General features: G+C 41.0%; 1 protein-coding gene across 1 annotated transcript; it reads right to left on the minus strand.

Annotated features, from left to right (window-relative positions):
• Positions 1-515: 515 nt before the first annotated feature.
• On the minus strand, positions 516-27,535 carry LOC130913058 (proline-rich protein 2-like). Its single transcript, XM_057831340.1, has 4 exons — positions 27,263-27,535; positions 27,117-27,178; positions 26,345-26,879; positions 516-590 (listed from the first exon to the last, which is right to left on the minus strand). The coding sequence occupies exons 1-4, from the start codon at positions 27,533-27,535 to the stop codon at positions 516-518; spliced, it is 945 nt and encodes a 314-aa protein (XP_057687323.1).

Here is a 27,535-nt window from a genome sequence, read left to right on the forward strand (position 1 = left end):
CTGGCATGGATTTTCTCTTTGTCGTCTAGCTTCCACCCTCATGCAATAAATGTTTCAGTTGTTTCTTTGAATGGTGTTCTACTTTATATCTGCCTTATGACTGACTGATAATCCATCTAATATTTTTGCAAAAAACAAAACAAAAACAAACAAACAAAAACAAACATTTCGATAAATTTACAATTCAATACTGGCAGCTGTGGTTGCTAAAATATAAGTAAAAAATATGCATAAAACCAGTACAGTCGTACCTTTACATCCAAATTTAAATGGGAAGTTCAGAATTTTTGACATTAGGTTTAATCTTTGCGTTAGCATGGATTTAATTAGTCGGTGGGGTTTATTTCAACATAAGCCGTGTAGTTTGCGCCGGAGTGGTTAAGCCCCCACCCCCCCAATTTTTTTTTTTTTTTTTAACAAAGCACCCTGATTGGTTCAAGTCAATTTTATGGCACTTTAAAGACACAATGTAATTCGTGATATTAATTTGAATATTCACTCAGTGAACATTGCAATCATACCTGCCTGCTCTGCACCAGTTGTAGGCTAATCATGGCTGGTGCTTGCTGCTGCATCTCCCTTGTGAGGTGCTACAAGCCGAAGTATCCACAGTTATGTGTTGTTGTCATATCACACGGTGAAAGTTGCATTTTATCCGTTATCTTGCCTTACCTCTACCATTGTAATCCTCAGTTGTTTGAGGCCGCGAGCTCCTATTAAAAAAATTGCTATATTTGCATATTTTCCGATGTTTTTCCAAGCACTGTTCTCTTTTTAATTCTAACTTCTTTGGCTCCACTTTTACTGTTTTTATCCATGAGCCAGTACAGCATCAAGCTAGTAGAAAATTTAGACTGCACACGTTAGGATGCGTCTGAAAATTTTTTTAATATATAAATGTAATATACACTGCTGGCCAAAAGTTTTGGCACCTCAGTAATTCTGTCAGATAATGCTGACTTTCTCCCAGGAAATGATTGCAATTACAAATGCTTTGGTAGTAATATCTTCATTTATTTTGCTTGCAATGAAAAAAATACAAAAGAGAATGAAAAAAAAAAAATGAAATCACAATCATTTTACACAAAACTCCAAAAATGGGCTAGACAAAAGTATTGGCACCCTCAGCCTAATACTTGGTAGCACAACCTTTAGACAAAATAACTGCAAATAACCGCTTTCGGTATCCATCAATGAGTTTCTTACAATGCTCTGCTGGAATTTTTTACCATTCCCCTATGGCAAACTGCTCCAGGTCTCTGAGATTTGAAGGGTGCCTTCTCCAAACAGCCATTTTCAGATCTCTCCATCTCTTTGTTTTATGGGATTCAGGTCTGGACTCATTGCTGGCCACTTTAGAAGTCTATAGTGCTTTCTCTCAAACCATTTTCTTGTGCTTTTTGACCCAGCTTTCTTGCCCTGGGCCCTAAATTATGCTGAAAATTTGTTAGTAGTCTTTGGACATGCACACAGTCAAGCGTCCAGTGCCTGAGGCAGAAAAGCAACCCCAAAACATCAGGGAACCTCTGTCATGTTTGACTGTTGGGACCGTGGTCTTTTCTTTGAAGGCCTCCTGTTTTCCCCTGCAAACTCTATGTTGATGCCTTTTCCCACAAACCTCTACTTTAGTCTCACCTGACCAGAGAAAATTCTTCCAAAACATTTTTGGCTTTCTCAGGTAAGTTTTGGCCTGGCTTTTTTATGTCTCTGGGTCAGAAGTGGGGTCTTCCTGAGTATCCCACCATAGAGTCCCTTTTCACTCAGACGCCGACGGATGGTACGGGTTGACACTGTTGTACCCTCGGACTGCAGGACAGCTAGTACTTGTTGGAATGTTAGTCGAAGTTTTTTTAATCCACCATCTTTCGTTGAAATCTCTCATCAATATTTATTTTCCGTCCACATCTAAGGAGGTTAGCCACAGTGCCATAGGCTTTACACTTATTGATGACACTGCACACTTTAAACACAGGAACATTAAGGTCTTTGGAGATGGCCTTGAGATTGCCCAGGCTTCCTCACAATTTTGCTTCTCAAGACCTTAGACAGTTCTTTGGTCTTCTTTCTTTTCTCCATGCTCGATGAGGCACACACAAGGACACAGGACAGAGGTTGAGTCCACTTTAACCCATTTTAACTGGCTGCAAGTGTGATTTTTTTTTTGCCACCACCTATGAGCCACAGATAAGTAACAGGTGCTGTTAATTACACAAATTTGAAAAGCATCACATGATTTTTCAAAGGGTCCCAATACTTTTTTCCGGCCCATTTTGGGATTTTTGGGTAAAATGATCATGATTTATTTTTTTTTTCCATTCTCTTTTGTGTTTTTTCATTGCATATTAATATTGTTTAATATTGCTTATTAATACTGTAGCAAATGTAATTGCAATCATTTTCTGGGAGAAATTGAGCATTATATGACAGAATTGCAGGGGTACCAATACTTTCGGCCAGCAGTGTGCAAAAGTATTCGGCCCCCTTGAATCTTGCAACCTTTCGCCACATTCCAGGCTTCAAACATAAAGATATGAAATTTAATTTTTTTGTCAAGAATCAACAACAAGTGGGACACAATCGTGAAGTGGAACAACATTTATTGGATAATTTAAACTTTTTTAACAAATAAAAAACTGAAAAGTGGGGCGTGCAATATTATTCGGCCCCTTTACTTTCAGTGCAGCAAACTCACTCCAGAAGTTCAGTGAGGATCTCTGAATGATCCAATGTTGTCCTAAATGACCGATGATGATAAATAGAATCCACCTGTGTGTAATCAAGTCTCCGTATAAATGCACCTGCTCTGTGATAGTCTCAGGGTTCTGTTTAAAGTGCAGAGAGCATTATGAAAACCAAGGAACACACCAGGCAGGTCCGAGATACTGTTGTGGAGAAGTTTAAAGCCGGATTTGGATACAAAATGATTTCCCAAGCTTTAAACATCTCAAGGAGCACTGTGCAAGCCATCATATTGAAATGGAAGGAGCATCAGACCACTGCAAATCTACCAAGACCCGGCCGTCCTTCCAAACTTTCTTCTCAAACAAGGAGAAAACTGATCAGAGATGCAGCCAAGAGGCCCATGATCACTCTGGATGAACTGCAGAGATCTACAGCTGAGGTGGGAGTGTCTGTCCATAGGACAACAATCAGTCGTACACTGCACAAATCTGGCCTTAATGGAAGAGTGGCAAGAAGAAAGCCATTTCTCAAAGATATCCATAAAAAGTCTCGTTTAAAGTTTGCCACAAGCCACCTGGGAGACACACCAAACATGTGGAAGAAGGTGCTCTGGTCAGATGAAACCAAAATTGAACTTTTTGGCCACAATGCAAAACGATATGTTTGGCATAAAAGCAACACAGCTCATCACCCTGAACACACCATCCCCACTGTCAAACATGGTGGTGGCAGCATCATGGTTTGGGCCTGCTTTTCTTCAGCAGGGACAGGGAAGATGGTTAAAATTGATGGGAAGATGGATGCAGCCAAATACAGGAACATTCTGGAAGAAAACCTGTTGGTATCTGCACAAGACCTGAGACTGGGACGGAGATTTATCTTCCAACAGGACAATGATCCAAAACATAAAGCCACATCTACAATGGAATGGTTCAAAAATAAACGTATCCAGGTGTTAGAATGGCCAAGTCAAAGTCCAGACCTGAATCCAATCGAGAATCTGTGGAAAGAGCTGAAGACTGCTGTTCACAAACACTCTCCATCCAACCTCACTGAGCTCGAGCTGTTTTGCAAGGAAGAATGGGCAAGAATGTCAGTCTCTCGATGTGCAAAACTGATAGAAACATACGCCAAGCGACTTGCAGCTGTAATTGGAGCAAAAGGTGGCGCTACAAAGTATTAACGCAAGGGGGCCGAATAATATTGCACGGCCCACTTTTCAGTTTTTTATTTGTTAAAAAAGTTTAAATTATCCAATAAATTTTGTTCCACTTCACGAATGTGTCCCACTTGTTGTTGATTCTTGACAAAAAATTAAAATTTTATATCTTTATGTTTGAAGCCTGAAATGTGACGAAAGGTTGAAAGGTTCAAGGGGGCCGAATACTTTTGCAAGGCACTGTATATATCTATACAGTGGGGCAAATAAGTCGTTAGTCAACCACTAATTGTGTAAATTCTCCCACTTGAAATTATTAGAGAAGCCTGTAATTGTCAACATGGGTAAACCTCAACCATGAGAGACAGAATGTGGAAAAAAAAAAAAAAAACAGAAAATCACACTGTTTGATTTTTAAAGAATTTATTTGTATTTGGCCTATACCAAAAGTTCATCTCAATACTTTGTTATGTACCCTTTGATGGCAATAACAGAGGCCAAACGTTTTCTGTAACTCTTCAAAAGCTTTTCAAACACTGTTGCTGGAATTTTGGCCCATTCCTCCATGCAGATCTTCTCTAGAACAGTGATGTTTTGGGGCTGTCGTTTATATATATAAATAAATATATATATATATATATATATATATATATATATATATATATATATATATATATATATATATTTATATATATATATATATTACTGATTACTTTATCATCAAAGTAACTAAGTTACTTTAAAAGTAACTTATCAGTTACTTTTTACCATTTTTTTCCTTTTGCTGCCTCAACATAAAAATAACAGAAAAATGTCATCGCGTTTAATTGAGTTTTTCACATAAGGCTTAATCTTTGAGTTAGCGGGGGTTTAATTAGTCGACCACCATTGACTCGCCCTTGCTTAGCCATTCCGGAGCCCTAAAACTAACAACTAACTGACAAACTGCACAAAATTTGTTGAAATCAACTCCAACGACTAATTAAACCCCCGCTGACTCCAAGATAAAGTCTAATGTAAAAAAATCAGAACTTCCCCTTTGAAATAGTCCTAGCCGTTAAAATGTTGTTTCTAAAAGTTGTAAAGCAATAAAACAAACAACAAAAATTAATGAAATGAACAAAAATCCTACAACGTAAAGTTTTCATAATGGGTCAAAATCATTTTTCGAACAGATCACGTGACTTGCACCTTGGAGACTTTGCTTAGCCAAACTACACAAAAGGAGGCAAGATGGATATTTAGAATTTCTTTAAACCTAAGCTTTCAAACGCTGCCAACAACAACTTGAACAGTTGATTGAACTCGAACAGTGTCAAGATGTCTATATATATATATATATATATATATATATATATATATATATATATATATGTATATATATATATCAGTATTGGCCAAAAGTTTGGAGACACCTCAAAGGTGGATACTTTGAAGAATGTAGAAAACAAAACCTGTTTTCAGTTATTTCACTTTTTTTTGCCATTCCACGTGTTCGTTCATAGTTTTGATGTCTTCAAGTGAGAATATAAAATAGTAGTGAAAATATATAAAACGCAAAATGTGTGTCCAAACTTTTGACTTTTGTTTCAGTCTTCAACATGCTTCTCCCCCCAGTCCCACAAATGTAAAACTCCGCCTATGATTACAAACTCTAACTATAAAATGTACATAATTACACATATTATAAAGGCTGGTTACAAACTGTAGAAGAGCTGGCTGTCTCTTTACCTGTCGGCTTTTTTTTTCGCAATGCGTTGTGCTGTAATTCCAAGTGCTTCCTTGTTGAATTGGATGTCGAGTATATAGCGGTCGACAGTCTTTCTAAGCCAGCGCAGAGTTTGCAACCCAGTGAGATATTTTTGTCATCTTTACTGGACGGATATGTGAAATAATGGCTGTATCTCCCGTGAGCAAATGCAGCCGTTTGTTGTATCTCTCCGGCTCCTTTACGGTTAGCATCCTGATAGCTAGCAGGCTATGTTGTTGACCGCCGTGGCAGACGGCGCGCGCACAGGTAGCATGGTATTACACGTGACCCGTTTTTTCCCCCCGATGAGAAAACGTGAGATGTGATGTCACTCCCAAACTCAAGCGCAGTATTTTCTTTTCAAATGCTCTGCGTACATGACTAAAATATTCTTCATTCTACATACAGTATGAGGCAACAACAAAATAGTAACGCACAGGCACCGAGGAAACTAACTTTAATAAGATTACTGGCCTGGAAAAATGAACGCGTTAGATTACTCGTTACTGAAAGAAAGTAATCAGATTATAGTAACGCGTTACTGACAACACTGTATATATATATATATATATATATATATATATATATATATATATATATATATATATATATATATATATATATATATATATATATATATATACTGGACTGTCTCAGAAAATTAGAATACACAATATTCTAATTTTTTGAGATAGTCCTGTGTATATATACAGGACTGTCTCAGGAAATTAGAATACACAATATTCTAATTTCCTGACTGTCTCAGGTGAAGGTCCAGACTTGAGTGGAACAACACTTCTTTATTCAGTGTGCTTCTCAATATACAGTATGTGCACACGATAGATCACAGAGGGTTCTTATTACTGTTATACCATACCCACAGGGAGTGCACAACTACGGCAACAGAAGTGTGACATAAATATGTCACAGTGGCCAAAGCTAGACTGGCCTATTGGCTTAAAGGGTATTACAACTCCTGGGGAAATGCTAATATTCCATCATTTATCCATAAACGCATGCCTTTTGGATTCATATCATGCCACTTCGTGTAATTACACACATCGCAACACCAAGAAAATGATAGAAAATTGGATCGATTGTCAAGCTAAAACGACCGGTGCCCGAGATCCCGGAAATCTAACATCTTGTGTGCGTGACGTCACAACAAGGAAACAACCGGCTCAGTGCTTAGTACTGAATGGCGGCGATGATGGCGGACAATTTTGTTTCGAGTTGCAGCGACGAATCCGACGTAACGAATGTTCTTCTAATGGTGACGAGGAGAGTTATGAACCTTTCTTTGGTGTTTTGGGTTATCAATTTGAGCCCAAACAAAAGCCAATGCAGCCTAGTGAAAGGATCATTGAGGGGAGCAATCACACTGATGAAACACCGGCAACAGATCATGTGGGAAACACCGAATGGTTTGTTTTGCATTTCTTTTTGTGAAGCTGATACACCGTGACCGTAAAATAAAGTAAATGTACAGAATAATTATCATTTATTGTGCTATCATGTTTTCACTCTGACAACAGACACATATATGAATGGGATTGGAGGATTTGTTTTATATATTTTACGAGCGATAATTTATGCATGTGTCCAGTCTTATATCCAATGCGTGATATGTTTTTTATTATAAAAGAGCATTCACTCTGGCCATTTCGAGCTTGGCTGCTCTGCTCCTTTGGTTAGCCTGGGGTGGTGGGGTGGTCTCATCAGAGCCAGTCATTGTTCTCTTTCTTGATATTTCGGGACATTTAGGTGGCTGGGCATGTATGGTGGGCTTTCAGCAGCAATTTCTTATCAAAACCTGATTTCATCTGTCCATAGTTCGAATAGCTTTCAGGTGTAAAATGCGCAACACACAAAACCGTGCCGCAGGCTGGGTCTGCAAAATTAGCCCTCTTAGCACGGACGAACTTTACTCATTGTCTGCGTAGTCCAGCTCTTTTTCTCGCGTTCGGGAACTCATGGGTACTACATTGCGACAAATGGCTATTTGTACACCACATAGCAGGACAGGTTTGAACCATTTTAGTGATTTTTTGATAAAACACGAACACAACTCTCTCGTCGATAAACAACGATGGCACCTGCCTCGACCTTTTGTTTCCTTGTTGTGACGTCTCCGCCCCATTCGGCTATTTCCGGAATACTTTCGGAAATGGTCGTAATTTTCGATATATTTTCGATAATTGCTCATGAATGTGATTTATTTTTTTGTTAATGTTATTAGGGCCCGAGCACTAGACGTGCGAAGGCCCTATTGTTTTGCAAAGGATTATTATTATTATTAGGGCCCGAGCACTCTCAGCGTGCGAGGCCCTATTGTTCTTCGAAGGATTATTATTAGGGCCCGAGCACTCTCAGCGTGCGAGGCCCTATTGTTCTTCGAAGGATTATTATTATTATTTTTTCATGGCAAATGAAAATGGCCAATTTGAAGGCCTGAACATGCTCAAAAACTCACCAAAATTTGCACATACATCCGGCTTCGCGAAAATTTCGACAATTTGGCAACGTTTACAAAAAAAATTAAAAAATGGCTCAGTGGCGCCCCCTTGCAATTTTCAAAATGCCCTTTGCTTTGATGTATTTCAACGTAGGGCGATGAAATTTGGGGAGTGGATACGTTGTCCAGAACCGCTTCAAAAAGTCTAAAGCACCCATATTCCAAACCCAACAGGAAATGGGATATTCTGGATTGAATGTTGAAAAACATAGCATTTTGGGCGAAAAGCAGCATGCACGTTTCAGACCGTTGCGCCGAGCCAGTACGTTGGATCTTCCTCAAAATTGGTGTAAGTGTTCATGAGACATATGAGATACTAAGTTGTGAAAATGGTGAGTTTTCGTCCACGGGCCTGACCTGGGCGGGGTACCAAAGTCGGGTGTTTTTTTGGCAACGCGCCAATTTCAGTAAATGATTAATAACTTCCTGATACAAGGTCCAATCTTTTTCATATTTGGCATGCATGTAAGGTGTCTTAACCTGAACACGACTGCATTGAAATATTTTCCATTAGGCCTGGCGCCCCCTTGTGGGAAGAGAAAACACCCTTTTTTACGAAAAAGGCTCCTCCTCCTGGTGAAAAACATCAATTGATCTCAAACCTGCATCAGGGGAGCCTTAAGACATGTCTTTAGGTATCTGATGAAAAATATTGAGTTTTCGTTGATGTTGCAGTATCCAAACAGGAAAGTGAAAAGACCCTCGGCATTTTCTCTCAAAATGGCAAATTTCAAGGTCTGAACATGCTCGAAAACTCACCAAAATGTGCACATACATGTGGCTTCATGTAGATTTCATGAATTTAGCAACATTGCCAAAAGATGTAATAAAATGGCTCAGTGGCGCCCCCTTCCATTTTTAAAAAAGGCCTGTCCTATTAGTTTTTTTCGACGTAGAGTGATGAAATTTGGGGAGTGGATACGTTGTGCAAAACTGCTCCAAAAAGTCTCTTGCACCCATATTCCAAACCCAACAGGAAATCGGGTATTATGGATTGAATCTTGCATTTTTGTCAAAAACCTGCATGCACGTTTGAGACCATTACGCCGAAGCAGTAAGTTGAATGCTTCTCAAAATTGGTCAGACATCCCAAAAACATGCATGGTAGGCTGATTGAGCACTCTAAATTGTCCGTAGGTATGAGTGTGCGCGTGAATGGTTGTATGTCTCCTTGTGCCCTGCAATTGGCTGGCAACCAGTTCAGGGTGTCCCCTGCCTACTGCCCCGAGTTAGCTGGGATAGGCTCCAGCACCTCCGCGACCCTCGTGAGGAAAAGCGGCATGGAAAATGAATGAATGAATGAATGTTCATGACACATATGAGATGTTAGGTTATCAAAATGGTGACATTTCATTCACGGCCCTTTCCTGGGCAGGGGAGCAAATGTGTCTTATTTTTGACAATACAATTCAGTAAAAGACTACTGTATTTTTCCGACTATAAGTCGTGTTTTTTTTTCTTCATATTTTGGTTTGGGGTGCGACTTATACTCAGCAGTGACTTATGTGTGAAATTATTAACACATTATGATAACATTTCCCATGTTATTTAGGTGTTTTGGACTAATGGTTTTGTAAACTTGTTAGCATGCTATAGTTATCTGAATAACTCTTAATAGCTATGGCCATTTTCATTTGCCATGAAAAAATAATAATAACGAGTGCGCTCCCAGTTGGGCGTGAAAGCGCCACAAACTAAATGCATCCATTTCAATATAAAAAAAGTCAATTATACAATTGAACATACATTGCCAAAGGCAGAACGCGAACGTGGCCATAGCTATTAACAGTTATTCAGATTACTATAGCATGCTAACAGGTTTACAAAACCATTAGGCCTGGTGCCCCCTGGTGAGTGAAATTATTAACACATTATGATATAATTTCCCGTGTTATTTTGGTGTTTTGGACTGATGGTTTTGTAAACTTGTTAGTTAGCATGCTATAGTTATCTGAATAACTGTTAATAGCTATGGCCACGTTCGCGTTCTGCCTTTGGCAATGTATGTTCAATTGTATAATTGACTTTTTTATATTGAAATGGATGCATTTAGTTTGTGGCGCTTTCACGCCCACCTGGGAGCGCACTCGCACTTGTTTACGTGAATAAGCGCTCGCACACCAGAAGAAGACAGACAGCCACGTAGCTCTGAGTGAGTGAGTGAGTGAGTGAGTGAGTGAGTGAGTGAGTGAGTGAGTGAGTGAGTGAGTGAGTGAGTGAGTGAGTGAGTGAGTGAGTGAGTGAGTGAGTGAGTGAGTGGACTAGTTAGCGAGAGAGAAAGACGGCTGCGAACCTACGTTCATTGTTTATGCCTTTAAAATATCTTTACAGAGGCAACGCCTGCGTGTATCATCTTTTCTGTTGTTGTGTGTTTTCCACCCGCGAGCGGACACTTACAGCCAGTTGTGTGGTTGTTTGAATGGTGTGCTAATGCTAGCGAACGCATGCTAATCTGTTACATTATTGCTGTAATAGTACGTAATTATCATTTATTTACGGTGATGTGAACCTGTTTGCTATCGAGGACCAAATTGATTCAACAAATTATGCGGACATCCAGAACTGTCTTTTTGGAGTTCGCTGTCTATAGCCAGGACCGAGCGGTAGCGTCCTGGTGAGGACAGTATATTCGCATTTCGTTGTTTATGCACTGTACACTGTACATTTATTCAGCATGTTGTTCTCTATTGTATCTTTATATTAAATTGCCTTTCAAGATGACATATCTGTTCTATGTGTTGGATTTTATCAAGTAAATTTCACCCACAAATGCGACTTATACTCGGGTAAGACTTTTGTTTCCTTAAAGCAGAGGGGTCCAATAGGAAAGTCATAATGACCGTGTTCAGGTGCCTAATAAACACTTTTGTTTTGTTAAAGCAGAGGGGTCCGATAAGAAAGTCATCATGACCGTCGCCATTTTCTCTCCCCACTAATTCTGAACATTCAGACATGCAATATATCTGCCTGGATATCTGTCTGTTGTCGACTGCCACCGCCCCGACCTGCCTGCCCTCCGACTTTGTTTGACGTCCGAGTTGCGCCATACGCGAGGGCCCGTCAGTCCTGCTTGCAGGGCTAGTTATTATTATTATTATTATTATTTTTTCATGGCAAATGAAAATGGCCAATTTGAAGGCCTGAACATGCTCAAAAACTCACCAAATTTTGCATATACATCCGGCTTCGCGAAAATTTCGAAAATTTAGCAACGTTTTTTAAAAAAATCAAAAAATGGCTCAGTGGCGCCCCCTTGAAATTTTAAAAATGCCCTTTGCTTTGATGTTTTTCAACGTAGAGCGATGAAATTTGGGGAGTGGATACGTTGTCCAGAGACGCTTCAAAAAGTCTGCAGCACCCATATTCCAAACCCAACAGGAAATCGGATATTTTGGATTGAATGTTGAAAAACATAGCATTTTGGGCGAAAACCAGCATGCACGTTTCAGACCATTGCGCCGAGCCAGTACGTTGGATCTTCCTCAAAATTGGTGTACGTCTTCATGAGACATATGAGATATTAAGTTGTGAAAATGGTGAGTTTTCGTCCACGGGCCTAACCTGGGCGGGGTACCAAAGTCGGGTGTTTTTTTGGCAACGCGCCAATTTCAGTAAATGATTAATAACTTCCTGATACAAGGTCCAATCTTTTTCATATTTGGCATGCGTGTAAGGTGTCTTAACCTGAACACGACTGCATTGAAATATTTTCCATTAGGCCTGGCGCCCCCTTGTGGGAAGAGGAAACACCCATTTTTACGAGAAAGGCTCCTCCTCCTGGTGAAAAACATCAATTGACCTCAAACCTGCATCAGGGGAGCCTTAAGACATGTCTTTAGGTATATGATGAAAAATATTGAGTTTTCGTTGATGTAGCAGTACCCAAACAGGAAAGTGAAAAGACCCTCGGCATTTTGTCACAAAATGGCCAATTTCCAGGTCTGAACATGCTCGAAAACTCACCTAAATTTGCACATACATGCGGCTTCATGTAAATTTCATGAATTTAGCAACATTGCCGAAAGATGTAATAAAATGGCTCAGTGGCGCCCCCTTCAATTTTTAAAAAAGGCCTGTCCTATTAGTTTTTTTCGACGTAGAGTGATGAAATTTGGGGAGTGGATACGTTGTGCAAAACTGCTCCAAAAAGTCTCTTGCACCCATATTCCAAACCCAACAGGAAATGGGGTATTAGGGATTGAATCTTGCACAACATGGCATTTTTGTCTAAAACCAGCATGCACGTTTGACACCATTACGCCGAGGCAGTAAGTTGAATGCTCCTCAAAATTGGTCAGACTATTATTGACACATATGAGATGTTAGGTTATCAAAATGGTGACATTTCATTCACGGCCCTTTCCTGGCCAGGGGAGCAAATGTGTCTTATTTTTGACAATACAATTCAGTAAATGACTATAAGTCGCGTTTTTTTTCATATTTTGCTTTGGGGTGCGACTTATACTCAGCAGCGACTTATGTGTGAAATTATTAACACATTATGATAAAATTTCCCATGTTATTTTGGTGTTTTGGACTAATGGTTTTGTAAACTTGTTAGCATGCTATAGTTATCTGAATAACTCTTAATAGCTATGGCCACGTTCGCGTTCTGCCTTTGGCAATGTATGTTCAATTGTATAATTGACTTTTTTAAATTGAAATGGATGCATTTAGTTTGTGAAAATGAATGAATGAATGAATGTTCATGACACATATGAGATGTTAGGTTATCAAAATGGTGACATTTCATTCACGGCCCTTTCTTGGGCAGGGGAGCAAATGTGTCTTATTTTTGACAATACAATTCAGTAAAAGACTACTGTATTTTTCCGACTATAAGTCGTGTTTTTTTTTCTTCATATTTTGGTTTGGGGTGCGACTTATACTCAGCAGTGACTTATGTGTGAAATTATTAACACATTATGATAACATTTCCCATGTTATTTAGGTGTTTTGGACTAATGGTTTTGTAAACTTGTTAGCATGCTATAGTTATCTGAATAACTCTTAATAGCTATGGCCATTTTCATTTGCCATGAAAAAATAATAATAACGAGTGCGCTCCCAGTTGGGCGTGAAAGCGCCACAAACTAAATGCATCCATTTCAATATAAAAAAGTCAATTATACAATTGAACATACATTGCCAAAGGCAGAACGCGAACGTGGCCATAGCTATTAACAGTTATTCAGATTACTATAGCATGCTAACAGGTTTACAAAACCATTAGGCCTGGTGCCCCCTGGTGAGTGAAATTATTAACACATTATGATATAATTTCCCGTGTTATTTTGGTGTTTTGGACTGATGGTTTTGTCAACTTGTTAGCATGCTATAGTTATCTGAATAAGTGTTAATAGCTATGGCCACGTTCGCGTTCTGCCTTTGGCAATGTATGTTCAATTGTATAATTGACTTTTTTATATTGAAATGGATGCATTTAGTTTGTGGCGCTTTCACGCCCACCTGGGAGCGCACTCGCACTTGCTTACGTGAATAAGCGCTCGCACACCAGAAGAAGACAGACAGCAACGTAGCTCTGAGTGAGTGAGTGAGTGAGTGAGTGAGTGAGTGAGTGAGTGAGTGAGTGAGTGAGTGAGTGAGTGAGTGAGTGAGTGAGTGAGTGAGTGAGTGGACTAGTTAGCGAGAGAGAAAGACGGCTGCGAACCTACGTTCATTGTTTATGCCTTTAAAATATCTCTACAGAGGCAACGCCTGCGTGTATCATCTTTTCTGTTGTTGTGTGTTTTCCACCCGCGAGCGGACACTTACAGCCAGTTGTGTGGTTGTTTGAATGGTGTGCTAATGCTAGCGAACGCATGCTAATCTGTTACATTATTGCTGTAATAGTACGTAATTATCATTTATTTACGGTGATGTGAACCTGTTTGCTATCGAGGACCAAATTGATTCAACAAATTATGCGGACATCCAGAATTGTCTTTTTGGAGTTCGCTGTCTATAGCCAGGACCGAGCGGTAGCGTCCTGGTGAGGACAGTATATTCGCATTTCGTTGTTTATGCACTGTACACTGTACATTTATTCAGCATGTTGTTCTCTATTGTATTTTTATATTAAATTGCCTTTCAAGATGACATATCTGTTCTATGTGTTGGATTTTATCAAGTAAATTTCACCCACAAATGCGACTTATACTCCGGTAAGACTTTTGTTTCCTTAAAGCAGAGGGGTCCAATAGGAAAGTCATAATGACCGTGTTCAGGTGCCTAATAAACACTTTTGTTTTGTTAAAGCAGAGGGGTCCCATAAGAAAGTCATCATGACCGTCGCCATTTTCTCTCCCCACTAATTCTGAACATTCAGACATGCGATATATCTGCCTGGATATCTGTCTGTTGTCGACTGCCACCGCCCCGACCTGCCTGCCCTCCGACTTTGTTTGACGTCCGAGTTGCGCCATACGCGAGGGCCCGTCAGTCCTGCTTGCAGGGCTAGTTATTATTATTATTATTAGGGCCCGAGCACTGAGCGTGCGAAGGCCCTATTGTTTTGCAAAGGATTATTATTATTATTATTATTATTATTATTATTATTATTATTATTATTAGGGCCCGAGCACTCAGCGTGCGAAGGCCCTATTGTTTTGCAAAGGATTATTATTATTATTATTATTATTATTATTATTATTATTATTATTATTATTCTTCTTTTTTCAGGGCAAATGAAAATGGCCAATTTGGAGGCCTGAACATGCACGAAAAGTCACCAAAATTTGCACATACGTGCGGCTTTGCGTAAATTTCGATAATCTTGTGTCGTTTTGAAAAAATGTCAAAAAATGGCTCAGTGGCGCCCCCTTTACCCTTAAAATTTTCAAAAAGGCCTCTCCTCTCAGGTTTTCAACGTAGAGCAATGAAATTTGGGGAGTAGATACCTTATGCCTAACTGTTCAAAAAAGCCTCTTGCACCCATATTCCAAATCCAACAGGAAATCGGATATTTTGGATCAAATGTGAAATTTTTATCGGTTCACAGTTGGAGTTTACATTTGGAGGCCTGAACATGCACGAAAACTCACCAAAATTTGCACATACATGCAACTTTATGTAAATTTTAATAATCTACAAAAAAATTTAACAAAATGGCTCAGTGGCGCCCCCTTGAAATTTTCAAAAAGGCCTTTCCTATTAGGTTTTTTCAACGTAGAACGATGAAATTTGGCGAGTCGATACATTGTGCAAAACTGCTCCAAAAAGTCTCTTGCACCCATATTCCAAACCCAACAGGAAGCCGGAAATTTTGGATCAAATGTGAAATTTTATCGATTTACATTTGAGACCTTGTCGCTGAAGAAAATAGTTGGATCGTCTTCAAAATTGGTCAGACTATTCAGGAGACATATGAGATCTTAAGTTTTGAAAATGGTGAGTTTTCACTCAAGGGTCTGACCTGGGCGTGGTCCCAAAGTCGGCCATTTTTGGGCAAAATACCAAATTCAGAAAATGATTAAAAACTCCGTGACACAACGTTCAATCTTTTTCATTTCTAGCATGTATATGAGATATCCCAGCCTGAACACGACTGCATTGAAATATTACCCATTAGGCCTGGCGCCCCCTAGTGGGAACAGGAAATGGCCTTCTTTACGAGACAGGCTCCTCCTCCAAGGGAAAAAAATCTATTGACCTCAAACCTGTTTCAGGGGAGCCTCAAGACATGTGTTCAGGTCCCTGATGAAAAATATTGAGGTTTCGTTGAAGCGGAGAGGTCCAAACTGGAAGTGAAAATGACCGTCAACAATTTGTCTCGCCAAAAATTTTGAACAGTCATAACTCGGCAGATATGCAACATATCTGCGCCAAACTTTCCGTGTTTGTTGAGAGTCATACCCTGAAGGTTCTTGTAGGGGTCATTTGCATCAACTCTACAGTGCCAACTAGTGGCGACAGAAAGAAGTTTTAAAAAAGGCCTTTCCTATTGGGTTTTTTCAACATAGAGCAAGGAAATTTGGGGAGTAGATACATTATGCAAAACTGCTCCAAAAAGTCTCTTGCACCCATATTCCAAATCCAACAGGAAATCGGGTATTTTGGATCGAATGTGAAATTTTCATGGGTTCACAGTAAGAGTTTACATTTGGAGGCTTGAATATGCATAAAAACTCACCAAAATTTGCACATACATGCGGCTTTGGATAACGTTCGATAATCTTGCAACGTTACGAAACAATTTAACAAAATGGCTCAGTGGCGCCCCCTTGAAATTTTCAAAAAGGCCTCTCCATTTAGGTTTTTCTAACATAGAGTGATGAAATTTGGAGAGTCAAAACTTTGTGCAAAACTGCTCCAAAAAGTCTCTTGCACACACATTCCAAATCCTACAGGAAATCGGGTATTTTGGATTGAATGTGAACTTTTTATCGATTTACAGTGTGCACATTTTACACCTTGGCACCTAGGGAATTAGTTTGATCATTCTCAAAATTGGTGAGACTGTTCATGAGGCATATGAAATCTTAAGTTATAAAAATGGTGTGTTTTCATTCACGGGCCTGACCTGGGCGGGGCGCCAAATTCTTCCATTTTTTCGCCAAAACACCGAATTCGGAAAATGACTGATAACTCCCTCATACAACGTTCAATCTATTTTAAATCTGGCATGTGTGTGAGGTATACCAGCCTGAGCAGGACTGGATTGAAAATTTACCATTTGTGCCTGGCGCCTCCTAGTGGGAACAGGAAATGCCCTTTTTTACGGGACACACTCCTCCTCTAAAGGGAAAAAATCAATCTACCTCAAACCTGCATAAGGGAAACCTTAAGACCTGTCTTCAGGTGCCTGATGAAAAATATTGAAGTTTCGTTGAAGCGGAGGGGTCCAAACAGGAAAGTGAAAATGACTGTCAACAATTTTTCTCTCCAAAAACTTTGAACAGTCATAACTCGGCAGATATACAAGATATCTGCGCCAAACTTCCCGTGCTTGTTGAGAGTCATACCCTGAAGGGCCTTGTAGGGGTCATTTGCATCAACCCTACAGCGCCAACTAGTGGCGATAGAAAGTCACTCGTTTTTCCAAAACATGTCCAGTTCTTTTCATGTTGGTCATAGTAGTTTCAAGACCTATTAAAATACTTTTTTACGGCCCATGTCCACGTGTCTCTGTCTGTTGCCGTGACGACCCTTTGTTCACCATTTAAAGGAAATATATTTTTTTCAGAGACTCAGGGAGCTTATAGAGCCACAATAGTTGGCACACTTGGTCGAATTGGCCCAGTTAGAAGATTAATTTGGTTTTGAATAAGGGCTTGGCTGCACAGCTCAGTAGTGGCTCCTTTTTTGTAGTACTCTCTCCAATAGGGGTTTTTATCTCTTGGGTGTGGGAATGTAAAGAGGCGACTTTCGAGCTTGTTAGGTTCTAATGAGATGATTAGAGAGGAGGATCTGCCACCACCCTGACCTGCACACAGTCCGAGTTGCGTGACGTCCGAGTTGCGCTAGATTGCGAGGGCCCGTTCAGTCCTGCTTGCAGGCCTAGTTATTATTATTATTCTTTTTTCAGGGCAAATGAAAATGGCCAATTTGGAGGCCTGAACATGCACGAAAAGTCACCAAAATTTGCACATACGTGCGGCTTTGCGTAAAATTCGATAATCTTGTGTCGTTTTGAAAAAATGTCAAAAAATGGCTCAGTGGCGCCCCCTTGACCCTTAAAATTTTCAAAAAGGCCTCTCCTCTCAGGTTTTCAACGTAGAGCAATGAAATTTGGGGAGTAGATACCTTATGCCTAACTGTTCAAAAAAGCCTCTTGCACCCATATTCCAAATCCAACAGGAAATCGGATATTTTGGATCAAATGTGAAATTTTTATCGGTTCACAGTTGGAGTTTACATTTGGAGGCCTGAACATGCACGAAAACTCACCAAAATTTGCACATACATGCAACTTTGCGTAAATTTTGATAATCTACAAAAAAATTTAACAAAATGGCTCAGTGGCGCCCCCTTGAAATTTTCAAAAAGGCCTTTCCTATTAGGTTTTTTCAACGTAGAACGATGAAATTTGGCGAGTTGATACATTGTGCAAAACTGCTCCAAAAAGTCTCTTGCACCCATATTCCAAACCCAACAGGAAGCCGGAAATTTTGGATCAAATGTGAAATTTTATCGATTTACATTTGAGACCTTGTTGCTAAAGAAAATAGTTGGATCGTCTTCAAAATTGGTCAGACTATTCAGGAGACATATGAGATCTTAAGTTTTCAAAATGGTGAGTTTTCACTCAAGGGTCTGACCTGGGCGTGGTCCCAAAGTCGGCCATTTTTGGGCAAAATACCAAATTCAGAAAATGATTAAAAACTCCGTGATACAACGTTCAATCTTTTTCATTTCTAGCATGTATATGAGATATCCCAGCCTGAACACGACTGCATTGAAATATTACCCATTAGGCCTGGCGCCCCCTAGTGGGAACAGGAAATGGCCTTCTTTACGAGACAGGCTCCTCCTCCAAGGGAAAAAAATCTATTGACCTCAAACCTGTTTCAGGGGAGCCTCAAGACATGTGTTCAGGTCCCTGATGAAAAATATTGAGGTTTCGTTGAAGCGGAGAGGTCCAAACTGGAAGTGAAAATGACCGTCAACAATTTGTCTCGCCAAAAATTTTGAACAGTCATAACTCGGCAGATATGCAACATAACTGCGCCAAACTTTCCGTGTTTGTTGAGAGTCATACCCTGAAGGTTCTTGTAGGGGTCATTTGCATCAACTCTACAGTGCCAACTAGTGGCGACAGAAAGAAGTTTTAAAAAAGGCCTTTCCTATTGGGTTTTTTCAACATAGAGCAAGGAAATTTGGGGAGTAGATACCTTATGCAAAACTGCTCCAAAAAGTCTCTTGCACCCATATTCCAAATCCAACAGGAAATCGGGTATTTTGGATCGAATGTGAAATTTTCATGGGTTCACAGTAAGAGTTTACATTTGGAGGCTTGAATGTGCATAAAAACTCACCAAAATTTGCACATACATGCGGCTTTGGATAACGTTCGATAATCTTGCAACGTTACGAAACAATTTAACAAAATGGCTCAGTGGCGCCCCCTTGAAATTTTCAAAAAGGCCTCTCCATTTAGGTTTTTCTAACATAGAGTGATGAAATTTGGAGAGTCAAAACTTTGTGCAAAACTGCTCCAAAAAGTCTCTTGCACACACATTCCAAATCCTACAGGAAATCGGGTATTTTGGATTGAATGTGAACTTTTTATCGATTTACAGTGTGCACATTTTACACCTTGGCACCTAGGGAATTAGTTTGATCATTCTCAAAATTGGTGAGACTGTTCATGAGGCATATGAAATCTTAAATTATAAAAATGGTGTGTTTTCATTCACGGGCCTGACCTGGGCGGGGCGTCAAATTCTTCCATTTTTTCGCCAAAACACCGAATTCGGAAAATGACTGATAACTCCCTCATACAACGTTCAGTCTATTTTAAATCTGGCATGTGTGTGAGGTATACCAGCCTGAGCAGGACTGGATTGAAAATTTACCATTTGTGCCTGGCGCCTCCTAGTGGGAACAGGAAATGCCCTTTTTTACGGGACACACTCCTCCTCTAAAGGGAAAAAATCAATCTACCTCAAACCTGCATAAGGGAAACCTTAAGACCTGTCTTCAGGTGCCTGATGAAAAATATTGAAGTTTCGTTGAAGCGGAGGGGTCCAAACAGGAAAGTGAAAATGACTGTCAACAATTTTTCTCTCCAAAAACTTTGAACAGTCATAACTCGGCAGATATACAAGATATCTGCGCCAAACTTCCCGTGCTTGTTGAGAGTCATACCCTGAAGGGCCTTGTAGGGGTCATTTGCATCAACCCTACAGCGCCAACTAGTGGCGATAGAAAGTCACTCGTTTTTCCAAAACATGTCCAGTTCTTTTCATGTTGGTCATTGTAGTTTCAAGACCTATTAAAATACTTTTTTACGGCCCATGTCCACGTGTCTCTGTCTGTTGCCGTGACGACCCTTTGTTCGCCATTTAAAGGAAATATTTTTTTTTAGAGACTCAGGGAGCTTATAGAGCCACAATAGTTGGCACACTTGGTCGAATTGGCCCAGTTAGAAGATTAATTTTGGTTTTGAATAAGGGCTTGGCTGCACAGCTCAGTAGTGGCTCCTTTTTTGTAGTACTCTCTCCAATAGGGGTTTTTACCTCTTGGGTGTGGGAATGTAAATAGGTGACTTTCGAGCATGTTAGGTTCTAATGAGATGATTAGAGAGGAGGATCTCCCACCACCCTGACCTGCACACAGTCCGAGTTGCGTGACGTCCGAGTTGCGCTAGATTGCGAGGGCCCGTTCAGTCCTGCTTGCAGGCCTAGTTATTATTATTATTCTTTTTTCAGGGCAAATGAAAATGGCCAATTTGGAGGCCTGAACATGCACGAAAAGTCACCAAAATTTGCACATACGTGCGGCTTTGCGTAAATTTCGATAATCTTGTGTCGTTTTGAAAAAATGTCAAAAAATGGCTCAGTGGCGCCCCCTTGACCCTTAAAATTTTCAAAAAGGCCTCTCCTCTCAGGTTTTCAACGTAGAGCAATGAAATTTGGGGAGTAGATACCTTATGCCTAACTGTTCAAAAAAGCCTCTTGCACCCATATTCCAAATCCAACAGGAAATCGGATATTTTGGATCAAATGTGAAATTTTTATCGGTTCACAGTTGGAGTTTACATTTGGAGGCCTGAACATGCACGAAAACTCACCAAAATTTGCACATACATGCAACTTTGCGTAAATTTTGATAATCTACAAAAAAAATTTAACAAAATGGCTCAGTGGCGCCCCCTTGAAATTTTCAAAAAGGCCTTTCCTATTTGGTTTTTTCAACGTAGAACGATGAAATTTGGCGAGTCGATACATTGTGCAAAACTGCTCCAAAAAGTCTCTTGCACCCATATTCCAAACCCAACAGGAAGCCGGAAATTTTGGATCAAATGTGAAATTTTATCGATTTACATTTGAGACCTTGTCGCTGAAGAAAATAGTTGGATCGTCTTCAAAATTGGTCAGACTATTCAGGAGACATATGAGATCTTAAGTTTTCAAAATGGTGAGTTTTCACTCAAGGGTCTGACCTGGGCGTGGTCCCAAAGTCGGCCATTTTTGGGCAAAATACCAAATTCAGAAAATGATTAAAAACTCCGTGATACAACGTTCAATCTTTTTCATTTCTAGCATGTATATGAGATATCCCAGCCTGAACACGACTGCATTGAAATATTACCCATTAGGCCTGGCGCCCCCTAGTGGGAACAGGAAATGGCCTTCTTTACGAGACAGGCTGCTCCTCCAAGGGAAAAAAATCTATTGACCTCAAACCTGTTTCAGGGGAGCCTCAAGACATGTGTTCAGGTCCCTGATGAAAAATATTGAGGTTTCGTTGAAGCGGAGAGGTCCAAACTGGAAGTGAAAATGACCGTCAACAATTTGTCTCGCCAAAAATTTTGAACAGTCATAACTCGGCAGATATGCAACATATCTGCGCCAAACTTTCCGTGTTTGTTGAGAGTCATACCCTGAAGGTTCTTGTAGGGGTCATTTGCATCAACTCTACAGTGCCAACTAGTGGCGACAGAAAGAAGTTTTAAAAAAGGCCTTTCCTATTGGGTTTTTTCAACATAGAGCAAGGAAATTTGGGGAGTAGATACCTTATGCAAAACTGCTCCAAAAAGTCTCTTGCACCCATATTCCAAATCCAACAGGAAATCGGGTATTTTGGATCGAATGTGAAATTTTCATGGGTTCACAGTAAGAGTTTACATTTGGAGGCTTGAATATGCATAAAAACTCACCAAAATTTGCACATACATGCGGCTTTGGATAACGTTCGATAATCTTGTAACGTTACAAAACAATTTAACAAAATGGCTCAGTGGCGCCCCCTTGAAATTTTCAAAAAGGCCTCTCCATTTAGGTTTTTCTAACATAGAGTGATGAAATTTGGAGAGTCAAAACTTTGTGCAAAACTGCTCCAAAAAGTCTCTTGCACACACATTCCAAATCCTACAGGAAATCGGGTATTTTGGATTGAATGTGAACTTTTTATCGATTTACAGTGTGCACATTTTACACCTTGGCACCTAGGGAATTAGTTTGATCATTCTCAAAATTGGTGAGACTGTTCATGAGGCATATGAAATCTTAAGTTATAAAAATGGTGTGTTTTCATTCACGGGCCTGACCTGGGCGGGGCGCCAAATTCTTCCATTTTTTCGCCAAAACACCGAATTCGGAAAATGACTGATAACTCCCTCATACAATGTTCAATCTATTTTAAATCTGCCATGTGTGTGAGGTATACCAGCCTGAGCAGGACTGGATAGAAAATTTACCATTTGTGCCTGGCGCCTCCTAGTGGGAACAGGAAATGCCCTTTTTTACGGGACACACTCCTCCTCTAAAGGGAAAAAATCAATCTACCTCAAACCTGCATAAGGGAAACCTTAAGACCTGTCTTCAGGTGCCTGATGACAAAAATTGAAGTTTTGTTGAAGCGGAGGGGTCCAAACAGTAAAGTGAAAATGACTGTCAACAATTTTTCTCTCCAAAAACTTTGAACAGTCATAACTCGGCAGATATACAAGATATCTGCGCCAAACTTCCCGTGCTTGTTGAGAGTCATACCCTGAAGGGCCTTGTAGGGGTCATTTGCATCAACCCTACAGCGCCAACTAGTGGCGATAGAAAGTCACTCGTTTTTCCAAAACATGTCCAGTTCTTTTCATGTTGGTCATTGTAGTTTCAAGACCTATTAAAATACTTTTTTACGGCCCATGTCCACGTGTCTCTGTCTGTTGCCGTGACGACCCTTTGTTCGCCATTTAAAGGAAATTTTTTTTTTCAGAGACTCAGGGAGCTTATAGAGCCACAATAGTTGGCACACTTGGTCGAATTGGCCCAGTTAGAAGATTAATTTTGGTTTTGAATAAGGGCTTGGCTGCACAGCTCAGTAGTGGCTCCTTTTTTGTAGTACTCTCTCCAATAGGGGTTTTTATCTCTTGGGTGTGGGAATGTAAATAGGCGACTTTCGAGCATGTTAGGTTCTAATGAGATGATTAGAGAGGAGGATCTCCCACCACCCTGACCTGCACACAGTCCGAGTTGCGTGACGTCCGAGTTGCGCTAGATTGCGAGGGCCCGTTCAGTCCTGCTTGCAGGCCTAGTTAATATTTGTTATCTTGCCACATAACGGTTCTTTTGATATCTCACAGCCCCTTAGTATTATAATACCCTTTATTAGTCAGCACGCTCAACTGCCACAGTACAATGTAGATTCAAACACTGGTTGAAGCGGGATGAGGAAGCACAGTGATGCTATTAAGGTCATCAGATTGGTTACACATGTATACTTTTTACGGTGATTTACTTTAAAACAAGTTAAAATGTAGTTCTTTCAGTAGTAATGTGTTGTTAATTTACCGCATGTGTGATTATTATTATTCTAATAGTACCCGCCCCCCCACACTGGACAAAACACAGACACAAAATCCAACGGTGTACATCTCTTTTAACTTAATGCGTTTGCTACAGTCAGCAAGAACACAAGCACGGGTGGGAGAGAGAAAAAAAGAAATAAGGAGACAACTGCGGGACTACAATTTTAGCAAGCTTTTAAATCATACCTATCCATAATTAATTTTCCTACACTGGATAATTTGGGCAGACAGTTGCTAAATGTATGCAGCAGGCAATTCTGAGGAAAAAACTCGCTACTAAAATATAGAACACCCCCCTTCTCCATAATACCTTGCTCACTTGGTCCCATTGGGTCTAATTTATACAATTTTCACCATCCGCTCCATATTATATTTAAGCATGTTAAGGCTATGTCCAAATTGTGCTTAAAGTATTAATGCAATGCCAGATAAAACTATCTATTGCCTGCCTTTGGCATTTCCAATCATGTGTTAACATTAAGCTAAAGTTATACAGCTGTTTGGAATGCACAATTTGTCATTCATGATAACTATACAACAATCATGGTCAGAGGTGGGTAGAGTAGGTAAACATTTTTCTCAAGTAAGAGTAGCGTTACTTCTAAATAGTGTTACTCAAGTAAAAGTAGTCATCCAAGTCATCCAAGAATTTACTCAAGTACCCCCCCCACCCCCCGATTGGCTGGGAAAGGGCCATGGATGTGTTGGATGGGACTCACGCATGACAAGGTGAAATGGCGTACCGCAAGCAACACGTCACTTTCGCTCATTAATATTCATGACATTAGCTACTGTTGCTAAAGCAAGTACAAGCCACCGTTTGTCCCTAATAGGAAATGAATGGAAATCGTGTACGAAGGAGATGTTTACAGCGCTAAACCTACCAATTCTCTCCGAAAATGATGTGCCTGGTGCCAAATTGACTGGCATTGATGTGGAAGAATATAAAAATGTTCAGTTAAAGAGATGGCTTTAGTGTCGAAGGCTGAAAAAGACGAAAAAAAACGAGCCGACCTAAGCATAGCTTTAGCTTTTTTTTTATCGACGCGACTGACAATGACATTCTCCGGTTTCAACAAGCTATCCTTTACCATCAGCCCTGTCTTTCTTATATATCCTCTGGTTGTCCTACGTCTCTTACCGTTCTTGAGGGTAATTTAGTTAGCTTTGTGTAGCGATCGCAAATGCTACTCAGTGACAGCCAAAGAACACTTTTAATTTTTTCATTGATAACACATCTTAATCCTATAATTTATTTACACTTCCCCCTTACTAAAGTTGTTTTTTATATATATATAACAGAAACGGCAACAGTGGCAGTATGATACCATTGTAATTTTTTTCAGGTCATTCATTGTCAGACAGAAGCAGTACGGCACAACGTTACGCTAAAAAAATAAAGTAAAAATATAAAAATAGCTTACCTCTTTGTCCTCTGAAAGACCATGCCAACCCAACATAATGTTTACTGCATATGAAATGTGAATGGATTCGCCGAGCTGGTGTTAAAAGTCCGCGCAAGTTGATTCGGTCTTCACATTTTTTCCTCCCGAGTTTTTGGTTTCCGGGAATGTTTGAAGAAAACATCCTTCATGGTCGTAATGTTTAGAGTCGTTTCTACAAGTTCCAAAAAAGCAATGCGTGATCGGCATGTTCGTTTTTGAAAGATTACCGGCGAAAAGTAGCACTTTTTACGTTGGGTCTATGCGAGGGCGGGTCTATAATGTCCCACTTCGGCTTTACTTCCGCTTTACGATGCGACGTCACGGTCTAAAAATAGCCAGCCTAGACACACTCAAGTGGAAAACTCCGGTGTCAGGATTAGCGATGAAACAGCATAGAATAGGATACCAGAATACACTCACAAGGAATACACACAAAAACTGGGTTTTAGACCACATGGCTGATATGTGAACACTCCACTTCTCCCAATCACTTATCTCTCAGACACCCGCCCCCCTCACCCCCCGTTCCTTGGTTATCAGGCCCCCCACATGGTGTCAACCGGAAATACAACTAGCTAACGATAGCTCCAATATATTCATAGTAAGTTAGTGTAGGCATTCAATGTACATTATTTCTTGTTGTTGTTTGGGCTTCTTCTGTCTCTCTCTTCCTCTTTTCTTGTGTTCCCCCATAACCCCTTTCAGTTCGCTGCTTTCTCATAATAAACGAGGTACATTGAATGATCACAATGGTATGTCATACTCCCATGTGATTAAAATTGCCCTCTAGCGGAGAAAAAAAAAGTTACTTCTTATTGGAGTCATGTGGCAACTACTAGCTGACAAAAACGCGTCACGCCAACACCAGTGACTCTCTGATGAAGGCGGAAGTTTTCGCCGAAATATGTCAGGTATTTAAACCACCTATAACTATTGTCTGGGATAAAAGAAACATTCAACTAATCTATAAGTGTAGACAAAAAGAACTCATTTCAACTAAACAGACAACTACTGTCGACATCTCTGGCAATAATAAAGTCAATATTTAGAATAAAAAGGGGAAAATGTAACAGCTGTAGTGCAGCCCAAAGTAACGGAGTAAGAGACACACTTGAACTGCATTTTCACACTCCCAGTGACATTTGATAAATAATTTTCTTCCTTCAAAGTTTAGTCAGTCATTGGGTTTAATCTACATAGAAACCCAAAGACAATTTGGTTGCCAGCTGCTGGGGAATGTATGCATTTCTTTGAGATACCCTATATATGAATTACCAGATTTAGAACAATTAAGGAACTATTATAATATTTAAATAATACACTTTACTGGTCCTTGGCACACATCTAAGGGTGTTTGATAAATCTCTTCTTCTGTCAACTTCACAGGTGCTAGGTGGAGTTTGTTGGCGTCCTGCCCTGTGCTGTCCGTCTCTGGTCCTGGCCCCGGGGTTTTTGGCATGGGCTTGTCTGGTTGCATCTGGTCGTGTGTGGGTCCCATTGGGTGTGCGGTGGTCTTGCGGGTGGGTTCGGGTGTTCGGGGGGGTATGCACCGGCAACAGGTCCCTCCCGGGATGTCCCGGCCGGAGCCATGTCTCCTTGTACCGGGTACCGGGGAGGTGCTCCCTGGTGTCATACCGCGCACCCCTCCTTGCCCTTGGGTGGGTTGGGCGAGTCGCGTCTCCATCCCTTTGGTCTGTCTACGGCCCTGTCCGCCTCTCCGGACCGCGGCAGCTGCCGCTGCCCTTCTGTCAGCCGGGTCGTCGACAGGACCTCGTGGGGCCCACGGGGGTTGATTGGGGCCCTGGCGCTTCTCCCGCTCCGCGGCTGGAGGTTCTGGCAAGCGGGGCTGCGCCTGCTGGAGCCTGCCCCTTAATTCACACACTCCTCACTCTGCACTGTAAATAACTTTCACCCCGGCACCTACATATTCACGGTTACCTCATGACAGGTCCAGCCATTCCCGCACCTTTTTGAACGCACCACACACATTATACTCCACAGGGGAGCTCCGGCAAAGGGTGGTGGGACGGGTGGCTGGGTAGACATTCCATGCAGCGGTCCCACTGCCCCATGCCGAGCTCTCCTATTTCAATGCATACATTGCACTACTCTCCCCACATGTTCCCATTACGGTGCTGGGTAATGGCTGCCAGCCGGGAACCTGGCAGACACAGGAATAGGGTGGTAGGTGGGTCTCACACTTTTTCTCTATAGCGTGGCTCCCGGGGCGTGGCCTCCCCTCTGCCTGGGCTGCGGGAGTGGGGGGAGGGCCCAGGCTGCGATCTCCCGTCGCCCCACTGCAGTTCCTCGACGATTTCCTGCTTCCCCCTTCCCCTCTCTCCTCTGACTGGGTATCCACCCTGCGCTCCGCCGCTGGCTGGATGCCGGTGTATTGGCTGGGTGTCGCCTGCTCCAGTGGGGGACCCTGCCCTGGGCTTGGTGGGCCGTTGTGGGTCCCATGGCGTGCTGTGCCAGTTGGGGGACTGCGGCTCGTGTGAGCGTGGGGTTGGTGGTGCAT

The sequence above is a fragment of the Corythoichthys intestinalis genome, chromosome 3 (genome assembly GCF_030265065.1).
Source record: "Corythoichthys intestinalis isolate RoL2023-P3 chromosome 3, ASM3026506v1, whole genome shotgun sequence".
Classification (NCBI taxonomy): Eukaryota; Metazoa; Chordata; class Actinopteri; order Syngnathiformes; family Syngnathidae; genus Corythoichthys; species Corythoichthys intestinalis.

Excerpts from the sequence above, each read along its gene's own strand:
- LOC130913058 (XM_057831340.1), bottom strand. The coding sequence starts at position 27,535 with ATGCACCACCAACCCCACGCTCACACGAGCCGCAGTCCCCCAACTGGC. Across the intron at positions 27,179-27,262 it reads CCCCCACTCCCGCAGCCCAG|GTTCCCGGCTGGCAGCCATT; the intron begins GCAGAGGGGAGG and ends TGTGTCTGCCAG. Across the intron at positions 26,880-27,116 it reads TGTGGGGAGAGTAGTGCAAT|GCTCCAGCAGGCGCAGCCCC; the intron begins GTATGCATTGAA and ends ATTAAGGGGCAG.